General features: G+C 34.4%; 1 protein-coding gene across 1 annotated transcript in view; it reads right to left on the reverse strand.

Annotated features, from left to right (window-relative positions):
• BRIP1 (BRCA1 interacting helicase 1) overlaps nt 1-18,096 on the reverse strand; it is a 205,740-nt gene that overhangs the window by 111,769 nt on the left and 75,875 nt on the right. The window contains 4 exon segments of the mRNA XM_053211561.1: nt 7,522-7,683; nt 12,492-12,632; nt 12,750-12,915; nt 15,814-15,968. Coding sequence (XP_053067536.1) covers nt 7,522-7,683; nt 12,492-12,632; nt 12,750-12,915; nt 15,814-15,968 — 624 coding nt within the window.

Below are 18,096 nucleotides of genomic sequence, written 5' to 3' on the forward strand. Positions count from 1 at the left end.
GGAGTATTACTTGACAATCAAAAAGAATGAAATCTTGCCCTTTGCAACAATGTCGATGGAACTAGAGGGTATTATGCTAAGCGAAATAAGTCAGTCAGAGAGGGACAAATATATGACTTCACTCATGTGGAATTTAAGATACAAAATTAGTGAACCTAAGGTAAGGGAAGCAAAAATAATATAAAAACAGGGAGGGGAAGAAAACATAAGAGACTCTTTTTTTTTTTAATTTTTTTTTTTTTTAACGTTTATTTATTTTTGAGACAGAGAGAGCCAGAGCATGAACAGGGGAGGGGCAGAGACAGAGGGAGACACAGAATCCCTAACAGGCTCCAGGCTCTGAGCGGTCAGCACAGAGCCCGACGCGGGGCTTGAACTCACGGACCGCGAGATCGTGACCTGAGCCGAAGTCGGACGCTGAACCGACCAAGCCACCCAGGCGCCCCCATAAGAGACTCTTAAATACAGAGAACTGAGGGTTGCTGGAGGGGTTGTGGGTGGGGGGGCTGGGCTAAATGGGTAAGGGGCATTAATGAAGACACTTGTTGAGATGAGCACTGGGTACTATACATAGGGGATGAATCACTGGAATCGACTCCTGAAATCATTATTGCACTATATGGTAACTAACTTGGATGTAAATTAGAAAGAAAGGAAGAAAGAAAAAAAAGAAAGGAAGGAAGGAAGGAAGGAAGGAAGGAAGGAAGGAAGGAAGGAAGGAAGACCACTGTAATCATACAAAAGATCTTTTCTGGTCACAATAGAATAAAACTAGAAATCAATAAAAGAAGGAAAACTAGAAAACTCACAAATATAAGGAAATTAAATAACACATATTAAAAATTTTTTTTAAGTTTATTTTTCCATTTTGAGAGACAGCAAGCAGGAGAGGGGCAGAAAGAGGGAGAGAATCCCAAGCAGGCTCTGCATTGCCAGCACAGAGCCTGATGCGGGGCTCAAACTCACAAACTGTGAGATCATGACCTGAGCCAAAACCAAGAGTTGGATGCTTAACCGACTGAGCTACCCATGTGCCCCTAAACAACACATATTTTAAACAACCAACAAGTCAAAAAAGAAATTACAAGAGAAATTAGAAAATACCTTGAGAAATATGAAAATGAGAACACAATATACCAAAACTTAAAGGATGCAAAGAAAGCAGTGCTAAGAGAGATATTTATAGCTATAATGACATGCTTTAAAAAAAAGAAAGGGGCACCTGAGTGGCTCAGTCAGTTAAGCATCCAACTTCGGCTCAGGTCATGATCTCATGGTTTGTGAGTTCAAGCCCCCAGTCAGGCTCTGTGCTGACAGCTCAGAACCTGGAGCCTGCTTTGGATTCTGTGTCTCCCTGTCTCTGTCCCTCCCCCACTCATGCTCTGTCTGTCTCTCTTTCTCTCTCAAATACTAAACATTAAAAAAATTTTTTTAAATAAATTTAAAAAAGGAAGATCTCAGGGTGCCTGGGTGGTTCAGTCGGTTTAAGCATCTGACGTTGGGCTCAGGTCATGATCTCATGGTTCATGAGTTCGAGCCCCACATCGGGCTCTGCACTGATAGCATGGAGCCTGCTTGGATCCTGTTACCCCCCTCTGACTACCCCTTCCCTGCTCTCTCTCTCAAAAATAAACATTTAAAAATAAATAAATAAAAATTAAAAAGGAAGATCTCAAATTAATAAACTAATTTTGTGCTTTCAGGAAGTAGAAAAAGAAGAGCATGCTAAATCGAAAACTAGCAGAAGGAAGGAAATAATAAAGATCACAGAAGAGATAAATGGGAAAAAAAAGAATAGGAAACAGCAGAGAAAATCAATAAAGCCAAAAGTTGGTTCTTTGAAAGGGTAAAAAAAAAAAATTGACAAACCTTTAGCTAGAATGACTGTGGGGGGGGGGGGGAGGGTAAGACTCAAATTACTAAAACCGCAAAAGAAAGAAGCGACCTCACTACCAATTTTACAGAAATAAAGATTATAAAAAACATCATAAACAATTGTATCTCAACTTGGATAGCCAACATAAAATGGACAAATTTGAAGAAATACACAATCTGCAAAAACTGAATCATGAATAAATAGAAAACCTGAATAGACTTATAACTAGTAGAGAGATTGAAACAGCAATCAAAAATCTTCCAACAAAGAAAATCCCTGAACCCAGTGGATTTATTGGTGAATTTTACAAATCCTTTAAAGAATTAACACCAATCCTACTCAACTCTACCAAAAAACTGAGGTGTAGAGAATATTTACTAACTTATTCTATGAGGCTAATACTACCCTAAGAGCAAAGGCAGACAAAGATATTAGAAGCAAAAGAAACTGGGGCGCCTGTGTGGCTCAGTCAGTTGAGCATCTGATTTTGGCTCAGGTCATGATCTTATGGTTCATGAGTTCAAGCCCCATATCAGGCTCTCTGTTGTCAGAGCAGAGCCCACTTTGGATCCTGTATCTCCCTCTCTTTCTCTCCTTCCCTCACTTGTGCTCTCTGCCCCTCCCCCACTTGAGATTTCTCTCTTTCCTCTCTCTCTCTCTCTCTCTCTCAAAAAGCAAAAGAAACTATAGACAAATATCTCTTATGAATACTGATGCGAGAATCCTCAACAAATTCAGCAACCAAATTTAGCAACATACTAAAAGGATTATAACCAAGACCAAATGGGATTTATTCCCAAAATTAAAGAGTAGTTCAACATATGAAAATCAGTTAATGTAACATATAGAATTAATAGAATGAAGAACCCCCCCCCAAAAAAGCCACATAATTATTCTCAATTGATACAGAAAAAGCATCAATGACAAAAAAAAAAAAAGTGAATAAACTAGGAATACAAGGAAACTTCCTCAACATTATAAAGCAATATATGAAAAACTCACAGCTAACATCACACCCAATGAAACAACCCACAATGCCACTCTGCACCATTTCTATTCAATATAGTAGTTTAAGTTCTAGCCAGAATAATCAGGCAAGAAAAAGACATCCAAATTGGAAAGGAAAAAGTAAAATGATCTCTGTTTGCCAATGATATGATCTTATAATTAGAAAACTAAAGATCCCTCCCAAATATAAAGCCAATAAATTTAGTAGTAAAGTTGCAGGATACAAAATCAAGACACAAAAATCAGTTCCCTTTCCAAACAACAGCAATGAACAACTGGAAAAGGAAGTTAAGACAACAACCCATTTACTACAGCATAAGAAATACTCAGAAATAAATTTAACCGAGAAGGTTAAAGAGTTGTACTCTAAAACTACTAAATACTGCTGAGAACAATTAAAAAAAGACATAAATAAAAGGAAAGACATCCCATGTTTATGGATTGGAAAAATTAACATTATTAATAATACTACCAAAGCCAGATACAGAGTCTTTGGAATCCCTATCAAAATCTCAACAGCATTCTTTGGCAGAAAAAGAAAAAATCCATTCTAAAATGAATAAGGAGGGGTGCCTAGGTGGCTAGTTGGTTGAGCGTCAGATTCTCGATTTCAGCTCAAGTCATGATCTCATGGTTTGTGAGTTCGAGCCCTGTGTCAGGGCTGTACTGACAGCACAGAGCCTGCTTTGGATTCTCTTTCTCCTCACTCTGCCCTTCCCCTGCTCGTGTGTGCTCATGCTCTCTTTCTCTCTCTCAAAATAAATAAATAAACTTAAAAAAAATGCATAAGGAATCCTGAGGAGCTCCAAATAACCAAAACAATCTTGAAAAAGAACAAAATTAGAGGATCCACATTTCCTGATTTTAAAACTTACTTTAAAGTAATTGAAACACTAATGGCATAAGGATAGACTTACAGACCAAGGACACAGAATAGGAAGTCTACACATAAGTCCTTGCATATGTGGTCAATGGATTTTCAATAAGGGTACCAAGACCGTTCAATGGAGAAACGGGAAACTTTTCAACAAATGATGCTAGGAAAAGTGGGTATCCACATGCAAAAAAGATGAAGTGGACCCATACTTTACACCATACATAAAATTATCTCAAAATGGCTAAAATATCTAAATTTAATACCTAAACTATTAAGTCCTTAGAGAAAACATAGGGGGAAATCTTCATGACACTGGATTTAGCAATAATTTCTTGGTTATGACACCAAAACACACATAACAAAAGAAAACAATAGATAATTGAACTTGATCAAAATTTCACAATTTATAATTTTTGTGTACCCAAGAATGCTATCAACAGCGTGAAAGACAACTCCTAAAATGGGAGATGATATTTATAAAGCATGTATCTGGTAAGGGATTAATATATAAAATATAAAAAGAACTACAGCTCAACAATAACAACAAAATCCTTATTCGAACATGAGGAAAGGACTTGAATTAAACATTTCTCCAAAGAAGATACACAAATGGATAATAAGCACAAAAAACATCACTAGTCATTAGGGAGATACAAACCAAAACCACAAGGAGATGCCACTTCATATCCATTAGGATGGCTATTATCCAAAAAATAGTAAATAACAAATGTTGGCAAGAATGTGAAGAAATGGAAATCATTATGAAATGCTGCTTTCTGAATCTAAAATTATACAGTTGCTGTGGTAAACAGCATGATGGCTCCTCAAAAAGTTATACAGATTTACCATACGATATAGCAATACCATTTCTAGCTATATATTCCAAAGAACTGGAAGCAAGGGCTCAAACAGGTAACTGTATACCAATGTTCACAGCAGCATTATTCATAATACTCAAAAGGTAGACCCAACCTAAGTGATCACAGAAGAATGGATAAACAAAATGTGGTACATACACAAAATGGAGTATTATTCAGGCATAAAAGTGAAATTTTAATACATGCTACAACATGCATGAACCTTGAAAACAAAAATTATATTAAGAGAAATAGGCCAGATACAAAAGGACAAATATTGTATGATTCCATTTATACCTAGAATAGACAAATTCTTACAAACAGAAAGAATAGAGGGACTGTGGGTAGAGGATCTGGAGAGCTACTATTTCATAGCTACAGAATTCCTGTTTGGGAAGATGAAAAAGTTGTAGAAATAGACAGTGTTTATGGCTGAATAAATTACAAATATATTTAATGGCAGTAAATCGTACACCTAAAACGGTTAAAATGATAAATTTATGTTATGCATATTTCACAATTTAAAAAAAAGGAATAACAATAAATATCAGAGGAACAGATCAAAGATTTGAGAAGTCTCTGAGGTATAGAACTGAAAAGTGAGAAGCCAGAGGACTATTGGTTTTCATTATAATCATTTTATATTATTTGTGTATAAGAATTAATTTGATAGCAAATTTATTTTTTAAAGCTTAAAAAAAGGAATTATAATAATGAATTCAACAAATGAAAAACTGGGGAAATGTTGATATGTACTATAGGGAATTAATACCCATGTGATCTATTAAGTCCATAAAAATTAATAAAAAAGATACAGTATAAACAGACAATAAATTAAAATAAATAAGCAAACCCCCCAGAACTATCAATCCACTATTAATAAAAACAATTAACTAAGACAGAAATAAAATGTTTGAAAGCTTATTTGATTATCTTCTCATTCTTTTTAGTTGAAAAAGTAGAAACAGAAAATTTTATAATCCATTCATTATGCCAATTTATAAATCTGCTAAAAAAGTATATTTAAATGTTACAGTCTCTATAGTCACCCAATAATCAATCATCAATTTCAGTAACTGTAAAATTAATACTGTGCTATATCTATTCCAAAAATTAAATTTAGGAGGTAATATTCCGTTTATATTTAGAGTAGTTACTTTTCTTTTACCAAGTAATGTATTTCACCTCAATATATTAATAATTAGGATGTATTTTCAAACTGCTGAACCCAGCTAACAAAAACTACATCATTTGAGAACACTGCTACAAGATGATATGGCGTACTGTTCAACGGTCTGTTTTCTTTCTCACTGTAACTTTTCCAATGACAATTGTATTATTGTCAATTTAAATACCTTTATATTAGATTTGGTTTTCCTCCATATATACACTAAAAAACCCAAGAAACAAAAAACAAAACCCCAAAAAACCATACCAAACTGCTTACTAGCATATAAACAATCATTCTTACCATGTCTTTGAAGCCTAGTAGAATATGAAATTATTTATTCAACTGGGCATTTCATGGCTCACTTTTGTGATCATGATTGGGAAATATAAAAAGGTATTTATTAATGTATTGAGATTTTACTTTTCTTTAGCTCCAAGCTTAATTATTAGTTTTCTTTAACATAGCTGTTTGGTGTAAATGTTCACACTTTGGGATAAATACTGCTTTCTTTTAAGAATTTTTTAAATGTTTATGTCCATTTTTTTTCTGGATATTCTTGTAAAAAAAAAAAAACAACTATCTGATTAAATTTCTTCTGAAAGCAATTCTTTCAATTTATCTACAGGAAGACTAATTTACTGTATCGGGCTAAAAAAGTATGTGTCTTGGTCCCATTTGGGCTGCTATAACAGAATACCTCAATAGCTTTTAAATATAAGAAATGTATCACTTACACTTCTGAAAGCTGGAAAGTCCAAGATCAAGGCACCAGCATGGTCACATTTGGTGAGGCCCCTCTTTCTGGTTCATAGCTGGCATCTTTTCTGTATGTCCTCACATGGTAGAAGGGGCAAGGTTTCTCTCAGTGTCTCTTTTATTAGACACTAATCCTGTTCATAAGAATTCTAACCTCGGGACTTAAGCACCTCCCAAAGGCCCCACTCATAATGTCACCATCTTTAGGGGTTAGGATTTCAACATATGAAACTTTGGGAGGACACATTCAGGTAAAGCAGTATGTACATAAATGGAAAAACAGTAGCAGAGTCAAAAGTATTTCAGTATTGCCATTCAAATATATTATTTATTTATGCTACTATCCTTACATATACAACTTCCAATGAGAAAATAAAAGGAAATACCACTTTTCTACACTGGAATTTAGCTTGGATTTTGATAAAGTATGATTTTACTCTCAGAAATTATATGTAGTTTTAATAATTTAAATATTAGGACTAAAATACACTATGTAACTCAATTTTACACAGTATTATTAAAAACCAGAGTGACTTTAAAAACAAAAATGTCTAAAAAACGTTGAAAAAAAAATTTATAAAAAAAACAAAAATGTCTAGTCTCGCCAAGTACATGAAGTAAAAAGATGGGCAACAAAGAAAGTCTGATTTTAGATTCAGATTAATGAAACATTCAAAAGTATAATTTGTGAAAGTGAAAATGAATATACTTTTTCCTGCCTACTATGAAAAAAATCAAGCTGCCCCTAAAAATAAAAATAATGTACACATCATAAACAGTCCTCATATAACAAACACTGCTTGAAGACTTAGTGTTTTAGAGTTTCAAGTAAAACAGTGAATGGACTATCTCAATCAATAAATAAGTAAAATATATGATACTTAGAAAATTATAATTCCTGTTGCTTCCTGGAAACTTACCATGGTAATCCCATGTGATTTTTTAAAGGCAAGAGAAACAATAAATATTCCCTTACCTTGTAAGATGGCAAGAAACACAAAATTCCTTGGCTCACAGTCTGACACACAGATAACACAAGTGCGCCCACTTCATCCTGAAACTCGAAAGTTTCTGTGTGCTGGAAGGTAGCACAGAGATTCCGACCCTTGGGACCTGACCCAATGGTGCCAACCCAAACCTAGAATATAAATATGTATTAGAGTCATGCCTGAACCAGGCAGGCAAATTAGCATTTAGTTGGGAGCCTTAATTACGTATATTACGTGTAGTCAAAAGATCAAGAAACAAGTTTAGAGAAACTTTATTTTTAAATTGTTGGTGTTTCTCTATTTTCATTAATTAATTATATATAAATCTAAATTATAAAAGTTTTACTTTAAGTGCATCACTGACCACTCAGGATACAAGAAAAAATTACTTTTCTATTTCCTAAACAGTTTTGTAAAACTAAACATGCAACAAAATTTTGTTGGATAATGTAAACAAATGAAATGAGTAAATCAGAAATGATTCCAGACTATTAGATGAAGGCTTGTATGATCTGCTATAGGTAAGTCTTTAAGACTTGACTATGGTAAGAGTTATGAATATACTCAACAAATTTACAAATTCACTGATGCTCAAAGATCTGTAGTCCTAAAAAATCAGACCCACCAAATTTTAGTTATTTGCAATTCATCTATATTCATACAGATCTAGTATTAGTGTGATTTGACTAAGAGAAACTAAAAACTTTACTGGTAATCTACAGACAATATAAACACTTCAGATTGTTGAAACTAATAGCCCTATATTTTCAAATAATGTATGAGACTGAGGTACATTTTACAAGATGACATCTAATGGACACCAGTTTAACCAACTTTTAACTAAATGATTAACTAGTAATAAGATAAACTGATATTAAGTGTTTCCTGACATGATGCAATGGGAAGTAACAGTATCACCTATATAGTATTGTTATCAAACTGTTTAACCTGAATCTTATCAACAGGAAACAATCAGATAAAATCCAGATTATAAGACATTCCTCAAGATAACTGCTAACTTGAATTCTATAAAAATGTCATGAAAGACAAAAAAAATAAAAGGCAAAACAACAATTTTAAAGACTAAAGAGATATGAAAGTCAAATGCAATACATAATATTTGATTGGATCCTGGGTCAAGAATAAACAAAATAGGGGCACCTGGATGATGGTCAGATTTCAGGTCAGGCCATGATCTCTACATTCGTGAGTTCCAGTCCCACATCAGGCTTGCTGCTGTCAGCGCAGAGCCTGGTTTGGATCCTGACCCCTTCTGTCTGCCCCTCCCCCACTTGCAGTGTGTCTGTCTGTCTGTCTGTCTGTCTCTCTCAAAAATAAACATTAAAAAAAAAATGGGAATGCAAGCTGGTGTAGCCACTCTGGAAAACAGTATGGAGGTTCCTCAAAAAATTAAAAACAGAACTACCCTACGACCCAGCAACTGCACTACTAGGTATTTATCCAAGGGATATAGGTGTGCTATTTCGAAGGGACACATGCACCCCCATGTTTACAGCAGCACTATCAACAATAGCCAGAGTATGGAAACAGCCCAAATGTCCATTGATGGATGAATGGATAAAGAAGATGTGGTATATATATACAATGGAGTAGTACTCGGCAATCAAAAAGAATGAAATCTTGCCATTTGAGCTATGTGGATGGAACTGGAAGGTATTATGCTAAGTGAAATTTGTCAGAGAAAGACAAATATCATATGACTTCACTCATATGAGGACTTTAAGAGACAAAACAGATGAACATAAGGGAAGGGAAACAAAAATAATATAAAAACAAGGAGGGGAACAAAGCATAAGAGACTCATAAATATGGAGAATAGAGGGTTACTGGACGGGGTGTGGGAGGGGGGATGGGCTAAATGGGTAAGGGGACATTAATGAATCTACTCCTGAAATCATTATTGCACTATATGCTAATTTGGATGTAAATTAAAAAAAATAAAATTAAGTATTATGTTAAAAAAAATAAAAAATAATAATAATTTTCAATTCATGAAGCATACCAAAAAAAAAAAAAAACCAAACAAAATAAAAAGATATAAAGACATTTTGGAAATAAATAGATAAATATAAATATTGACACTATTGTACCAATTTTAAATTTCCTTAGTATGATCATGGTATTGTGGTTATATAGGATTATGAAATTGTTCTTTTTTTAAAGTTTATTTGAGAGAGAGAGAGAGAGAGAGAGAGAGAGAGCAAGCAGGGGAGGGGCAGAGAGAGGGACAGAATCCCAAGCAGGCTCCCCATTGTCACCATGGAGCCTGATGCGGGGCTTGAACCCACGAACTGTGAAATCAAGACCTGAGCAGAAATCAAGAGTAGGATGCTTAACCAACTGAGCCACCCAGGTGCTGCAGATTATGTAATTGTTCTTGAGAGACAGTCTCAACTAATTAAGGGCAAATGTCATGATGTCTACAAATTACTTTCTAATAGTTTATTCAAAAATGTACATTATACACATACACATATATAATGTGATTGTTAACATTTTGCAGTTTTCCTCTTCTCTCTCTTTCATATGTACACATGAAAAATGTTAACAATTGATGAACCTATGTGAAGGGTATAAAGATGTTCACCATATTAATACTATTTTTTATACCTTTCTGAAGTTTATAATTGTTTAGAAGTTGAGGGCATCAATAAATGAATGGACAACCAAAATGTGGTATTACATACATACAATGGAATATCATTCAGCCTTAAGAAGGTAGGAAATTCTGACTCAGGTTACAACATGGATGACATCATGCTAAGTGAAATAAGCTAATCACAAAAAATATCTATGATTTCACTTATATTAGAGTATCAAATTCATAAAAATAGAAAGTAGAAGGGTGGTTACCAAGGGCTAGGAGGAGGGGGAAATGGAGAATTGTTGTTTAATGGGAAAAGAATTCTAGTTTTGCAAGATGAAAAAGTTCTAGAGATTGGGTACACAACAATGTAAATATACTTAACAAGATTGAACTGTACCCTTAAAAATGGTTAAGATGGTAAATTTTATGTTACATATATTTTATTACAATTAAAATAAAAATCATGTTTTATAATCAAAAACTCAAAAAAAGCCAAGAGTTTACTCTTTAAAAAGATTAATAAAAAGGATAAACTGTACCAACACTGATAAAGAAAAAACATAAAACCAGAGAATACAAATTGATAATATCAGGTAGGGATAAGAACATGGCTACAGAGTTCATAGATATTAAAAAGATAATAAGACATTTTATAATAAAAAATAAAGTTTTAAAAAGTTGGGTGGGGACACCTGGATGACTCACTCGGCTAAGCACCTGACTCATGATTTCAGCTCAGGTCATGATCTCACTTTGTGAGTTCAAGCCCTGCACTGGGCTCTGTGCTGACAGTGTGGAGCCTGCTTGGGGATTCATTCTCATTCTCTCTCTCTCTCTCTTTCTCTCTCTCTCTCTCTCTCTCTGCCCTTCCCCAACTCATGCATACACGGTCACTCTCAAAAATATATAAAGAAACTTCAAAAAAAAGAAAAAACATTAGGGGTAAATGTTACAATAGAATTCAACTGAACAATTATCATTTTTACTATTATAATCCATGACATTATAGGTTAAATAGGCTTTTGTGTACTAGTTTGAGAACTTAGAGCCTATAATACCATTCTTATGAGAAAATATACTAAATTTATTAATAGCTTCCCATGTTTATTTGAACTCTGAAGGAAGGTACTTAAAACTGTGGAGCATAAAGTGCTTGTGATGAGCACTGGGTGTTGTATGTAAGTGTTAAATCACAAAATTCTACAGCTGAAACTAATATTACACTGTACGTTAACTAACTGGAATTTAAAAAGAAAGTTTAAAAAAAAGTGGAACATATATTTTTCCTTCACTATTGTTTACAGCAATGTTTCCAAAGAGGAGTACTCTGCCATTATAGAAAGCACAACTCTTAGTTATATAGTAGCTTAGCATTCCAGGCCCCCACCTACTAAATATCAATAGTTCCTGCCAAGTAATTGTGAAAACCAAAATGTCCTCACAAATACACCTTGTTGGTTAAAAACAACAGCTTTATAAAGAACTAGAATTGTGTTAGGCACACAAATGATGCTCAATATGTAGCTAACTGCTTTAAATGACTTCATAAAAAGAAAGAGGGTAGATTGACAAATGACAGCTCAAATGTTCCTAGGGAATTAAATAACATTTATTGTTCTAAAACATTAAAATTTTAAGTTATATGACTCATGAGAGTTTTTAATTCATTTCAGATATTCAAACATATGCTGAATATTTGGTAACTAATGCCAGGTATTAATCTAGGTGCAGTGGAAGAATGGGAACATGGAAGGAATAAAAAAATACCACTGTCTAATGGAAAAAAGAAACACATGAGCAAAGAATTATGCATAGGAACTATGGTAAAGATGTTAAATTTTTTAAGTTTATTTTGAGAGAGAGAGAGAGAGAGAGAGAGAGAGAGAGAGAGGGAGAGAGGCAGCGTGCGTGGGGGAGGGGTAGAAAGAGGGAGCGCCTCTGCACTGCCAGCACAGAGCCCAATGAAGGGTTCCAACCCACTAACTGTGAGATCATGACCTGAGCCAAAACAGAGTTGGATGCTCAACTGACTGAGCCACCCAGGAGCTCCTTGTTTTGTTTTTAATTCTCATTTTTTTAAAAAAAACCCTAAAAAATATTTAAATGAGGAAATTGCAATATAGTCTTTGCATCTAAAGTGTGTATTTTTACTCACTAAACTCAAGGAATGCTATTTATCAGTATTTCCCTTGGTTGACACTACCGAGTAGCTGACAGATTTTCTTTTATTCTAAAGCTAAGATGTTGGATTTCCTACAGGATCTGTTTGCTAGTATTTCAGGTATCTTCTAATTTTTTTATATAAAATTATATTGACGTAAAAAGATTGAGAGCCTTCAGAAAACTAACCTGTGAGTTATTAATGACATGATTAGCCTCCAGTTGGATACTAAAAGTAACACCAAGTTCTGATGAAAAGGATTTCATTGGTGATAATGTCCCAGATGTCAAAACAATGGTCCAAACTTTGCCATTAATATCTGAAAAGGCCTAAAAGGAAACATTATTAAATACATAAGATCATCTTTAAAACAGTCAAACATATTTATTTAATTGTTGGTACTGAGCAAGATGACAAAATTTTCATTTACAACATGATAGGCTTACCACAGCTGGATTCAAGCACCAAAAATTTAGCACGCGAACTGCAGTTTTCTGTCTTACACGTTTCCTACTTTTTGCTTGAGCAAAGAATTCATTTTTATCTGAAGAATCAGTCTGATTTATCCAAGAATAAGTCTGTTGAATAGCAACTTTATAATCATCTGCAAATCTGCATGAAAATAAAATGGTAATTAAATGCAAAACTGCATGAAACATATGATGTCCCAGATACATACAATGTAAAAACTGATTATATTAAAACTAAATTGAAAGTCATGGTATCTTCCCACTCAAAGATAACATTTTCCCCACCAACAACCCCCACCACTAATTAAATTAAACTCAATAACTCTGACAGAAAATGAATCATTAAATCTTACAATCAACTTTCTCACTTAGAGATTAGATATTATCTAAATATCCACCCCTTACCATTTCCCATTCCTACGTTCAAACAATACATAAATCACGGCAGAAACAGAATTAAAATCCAGGTCTCTAATTCCTAGTCCAGAGCTCTTTGCATTCTGTGTTACATTATCAGCTACAAAACAGATAATAGGGTATCATTAAAGAAACTAAACAGTGGATTATACTTTTTTATTACATGAGAAAAATGGAGAGAATTTTTACTGAAGATTTCAAAAGTTTAGGAAACTACAAAATTTAAGTTCCTTTAAAATATGGGTCTCAGTCTTCATTAACTTTTAATGAAGATATTGATTTTTGTGATGCCATCCAACTTATAATTTTTCAATAAGAGGCTATACACACTTCAACTTACAGAATAAAACTAGTATTCCCTACCATGTCCTCACAATAATATTTACTGTTAACTTCATCTCTAGAGAGATCAGATCTCAAAGTTCAAGTCAGGACCCTAAAATCTGTGGAGAGAATTTTATAAAAGTACAGGGAGCTAAAAACTATAAAACATTTAGAAGAAAACATAGGGAAAAATTTTTATGATACCATATTTGGCTACATTTCTTGTATATACCAAAAACACAAGCAACAAAAGAAAAGACAGATAAACTGGGTTTCATCAAAATTTAAAAACTTTTGTGCATCAAAGGACACTATCAGAGAATGAGAAGACAACCAAAGAATAGAAAATCTTTGTAAAACATGTATCTGATATGGGATAATATCCAGAATATATAATTAACTCTTACAACTCCACAACAACAAAAACCACAACCCAATTCAAAAATGGGCAAAGGAGGGGCACCTGGGTGGCTCAGTCGGTTAAGTGTCCAACTTCAGCTCAGGTCATGATCTCGCAGTTTTTCAGTTCGAGCCCCATATTGCGTGCTGTGCAGACAGCTCAGAGCCTGGAGCCTGCTTCAAAGTCTGTATGTCTCTTCTCTGCCCCTCCCCCACGCGTGCTCTGTCTCTCTCTCAAAAATAAATAAATACTTTTAAAAAATGGGCAAAGAGGGGTGTCTGGGTGGCTCAGTTGGTTGGGCATCTGACTTTTGGTTTCAGCTCAAGTCAGAAACTTGCAGTTTGTGGGTTCAAGTGCCACATGGGGCTGTGCACTGACAATGCTAAGCCTGCTCGGGATTCTCTCTCTCTCCCTTTCTCTCTTCCCCTTCCCCGCTGGCTCTGTCTCTGTCTCAAAATAAACTTAAAAAAAAATTTTTTTAATGGGCAAAGGATGCAAATAGACATTACTCCAATGAAAACCTGCAAATGGACAATAAGCATATGAAAGGATGCTCAACATTACTAGCCATTAGTGGAGGGTGGGTAAATCAAAATTATAAGCAGATACCACTTTATACCCATTACGATGGCTATTATCCAAAAACCAGAAACAAGTATTAGCAAGGGTGTAGAACAACTAGAAATGTTGTGCATAACCATGGGAATCTAAAATGTGCAGCTGCTATGGAAAACAGTGTGTTGGTTCCTAAGATAGTTAAATATAGAATACCATATGATCCTGCAATTCCACCGCTAGAGACTCAAACAGATACTTGTACATCAAAATTCACTGTAACATTATTCACAATAGACAAAAGGTGAAAATAATCCATGGTACATACATACAATGGAATAATCAGCCATAAAAAGAAATGGCATTGATCTATATTACAACATGGATAAACCTTGAAACCATTATGCTAAGTGAAATAAGTCAGATGCAAAAGAACAAATATATGATTCCACTTTTGGGAGATATCTAAAGGACAAATCAATGGAGATGAAAGAATAGAGGTTACCAGAGATTGTAGGAAGAAAGAAATGAGATATAGAGATCCTATCTGGGCTTATGAAAAAGTTCTGGAAGTGGATGACTGCACAACAATGTGAATAAACCTAAGGCTACTAAAATATATATTTGAAAAATGGTTAAAATAGTAAATTTTTATGTTATGTATATTTTACCATATAAAAAAAACAGGAACCAAATAGTACTACAATTTAATAAGGGGTAGAGTGAGGGGAGTTAATTCTTTCTCATATTCCACATTTCACTACATAGAGGCTTTATGCAATAAGAAAGAGACTTTCTGACACTGGAAGAAACATATCTAAAACTACACTTAAAAGGTAAATGTTTAAGTTCAGTCATATACAACTAAAAATTTAATGCTGAATTAACTAATAAGATGTATTTAAAGTATATTTATTTCAATAATCATTTTCATTAATAAAGACTAATTTCAATTGATCTAAGTCTGTGCCAATAAGTAAGAGTAATATTTATACCACTTATTTACAATGATCTTAGGTACTCACACAAAACAAGTATGGATTAAATACATACTAGTACCCAATAAAATTAATATTTTTAAGATGAAAAATACAGAGGCGCCTGGGTGGCTCAGTCGGTTGAGCATCCGACTTCGGCTCAGGTCATGATCTCATGGGTCCGTGAGTTCGAGCCCCATGTCGGGCTCTGTGCTGACAACTCAGAGCCTGGAGCCTGTTTCAGATTCTGTGTCTCCCTCTCCCCTGACCCTCCCCTGTTCATGCTCTGTCTCTCCCAGTCTCAAAATAAATAAACGTTAAAAAAAAAAATTAAGATGAAAAATACATATCATATGTATTTACTTACTTGCTGTTTTGCCTAAAAAGATAGTCAAACACCATAAAAAGTCCTTTGAGTATTATTTGAGTTGAAGCACTAATAATCGGTACTTCTCTTGTCTCCTCTCTACCATGAATTGGTAAGACTTTTTCTTCTTTTTGAAGGACAGAAGAAAAATGTCCCTGAAAGAAATTACTGTTATTAAGTATACTGCAGGAAATGGGAAGAAGAGGAAAAAAACCTCTCAAAACTATAATAAAACGCAAATGAAATATACATTGAAATTTGAGGAAAACATTACCAATACACAAGTGCTAAAAGTAGGTTTTAAATTCCCACATATTCCAAAATTCTCTTCAGAATTCAAGACTCTTTAATAGTAAGTTGTACACTTAGGAAGTTCATTACTTCTTCAGGCAATTAGGGTATTATTTAGCACCCTTCAAAAGTCATGAACTAGGCATGTCTAGTGGGCCCAGTTTTTAGAGCAGGCAACTCTTGATCTCAAAGTTGTGAGTTCAAGCTCCATGTTGGGTGTAGAGCTTACTTAAAAAAAAAAAAAAAAAAAAAAAAAGAGAGAGAGAAGAGAAGAAGAGAAAAGTAATGGACTAAATAAAAATGTACCAAATGGTTTCTCCAAGGAGCTTAAGAGTTGATACGCCACCTAAATGCCTGAATTATTTCCAGGGAGTATTCCAACAATGAGAATAATATGACTGCATGACAAGGAAAATCTTAAAAGTGACTCAAGGAAATAATACATGCTAAATACAGAATGTATACTAACTGGCTCATTTGTTTTCATGTGACTAATAAGTTTTAATACAGATAGAAGTGTGGACATAAAAGGGACGCCTGAGTGGCTCAGTCCGTTAAGCGTCTGACTTCAGCTTAGGTGATGATCTCGCGGTTTGTGAGTTCGGGTCCCTTGTCAGGCTCTATGCTGACAGCTCAGAGCCTGGAGCCTGCTTCAGATTCTGTCTCCCTCTCTCTACCCTCCTCTGTTCGCACTCTGCTCTCTCTCTCTCTCTCAAAAATAAATAAATCTTAAAAAAAATAAAAAATAAAGTGCTTAAAGCAAACTAAAAAAAAAAGAAGTGTGGACATAAGAAAAAAGAAAAATACGCATTCACACATTGTGAAAACTGAATATTGAAGCAAAAGATATTGGTGACAACCCTGATGTTTGACAATAAAGTATGTGTTCAATAAAAATAAAATGGGAAAATAGTTAAGATAAATTAAGACATAATATTAACATTCAGATATATTTTGAAATAATACACATCTAGAGTAAAATTAGTTTCCACTAAACATTGAAGGATACAAATAGAAAGATTTTTGAAAAAGAAACAAAAAATGAAAACATTAACTTGGAAAAACATTCAGGACTACAAATTATTAACGAAAAACAAGTATTCAATTGTTCTTCTTTTTGTTAATTTTTTTTTAATGTTTATTTATTTTTGAGAGACAGAGAGACACAGCCTGAGTGGGGGAGGGGCAGAGAAAGCGGGAGACATAGAACATGAAGCAGGCTCCAGGCTCTGAGCTGTCAGCACAGAGCCCGACGCAGGGCTCGAATTCATGAGCAGTGAGATCATGACCTGAGCCAAAGGTAGACGCTTAACCAACTAAGCCACCCAGGCGCCCCTCAACTGTTCTTTTTAAAAATCAAGTCCCCTCAGCAATACTTTATATAAAGGCTACAATTCTTCCCCAACATTGGCAGAACACTGGCAATTTATTCTGTAAAACTACAGAACTTCTGAATAGACACTTTTCCAAAGAAGACATTCAGATGGCCAACTCTCACATGAAAAGATGGTCAACAACTAATCATTAGGGAAACATAAATGAAAACCACAGTGAGATACCACTTTACACCTGTCAGAATGGCTAGACTCAAAAAGACAAGAAATAAAAAAGTGTTGGTAAGGATATGGAGAAAAAGGAACCCTCTTGTATTGTTGGTGGGAATGTAAATTGGTGCAGCCAATGTGGAAAGCACTATGGAGGCTCCTCAAAATATTAAAAGTAGAAATACATTATCCAGCAATTCCACTATTGGGTATTTAGCCAAAGAAAATGAAAACACTAATTCAAAAAGATAAATGCACCCCTATGTTTACTGCAGCAATATTTACAATAGCCAAAATATGGTAGCAATCCAAGTGTCCATACATAGATAAACAGATAAAGATGTGGTGTATATATACACACAACGGAATACTACTCAACCATAGAAAAGAATGAGGTCTTACCATTTGTGGCAACATGGATGGACTAGAGGCTATTTTGCTAAGTAAC

This window comes from Acinonyx jubatus, chromosome E1, assembly GCF_027475565.1.
Source record: "Acinonyx jubatus isolate Ajub_Pintada_27869175 chromosome E1, VMU_Ajub_asm_v1.0, whole genome shotgun sequence".
Taxonomy (NCBI): Eukaryota; Metazoa; Chordata; class Mammalia; order Carnivora; family Felidae; genus Acinonyx; species Acinonyx jubatus.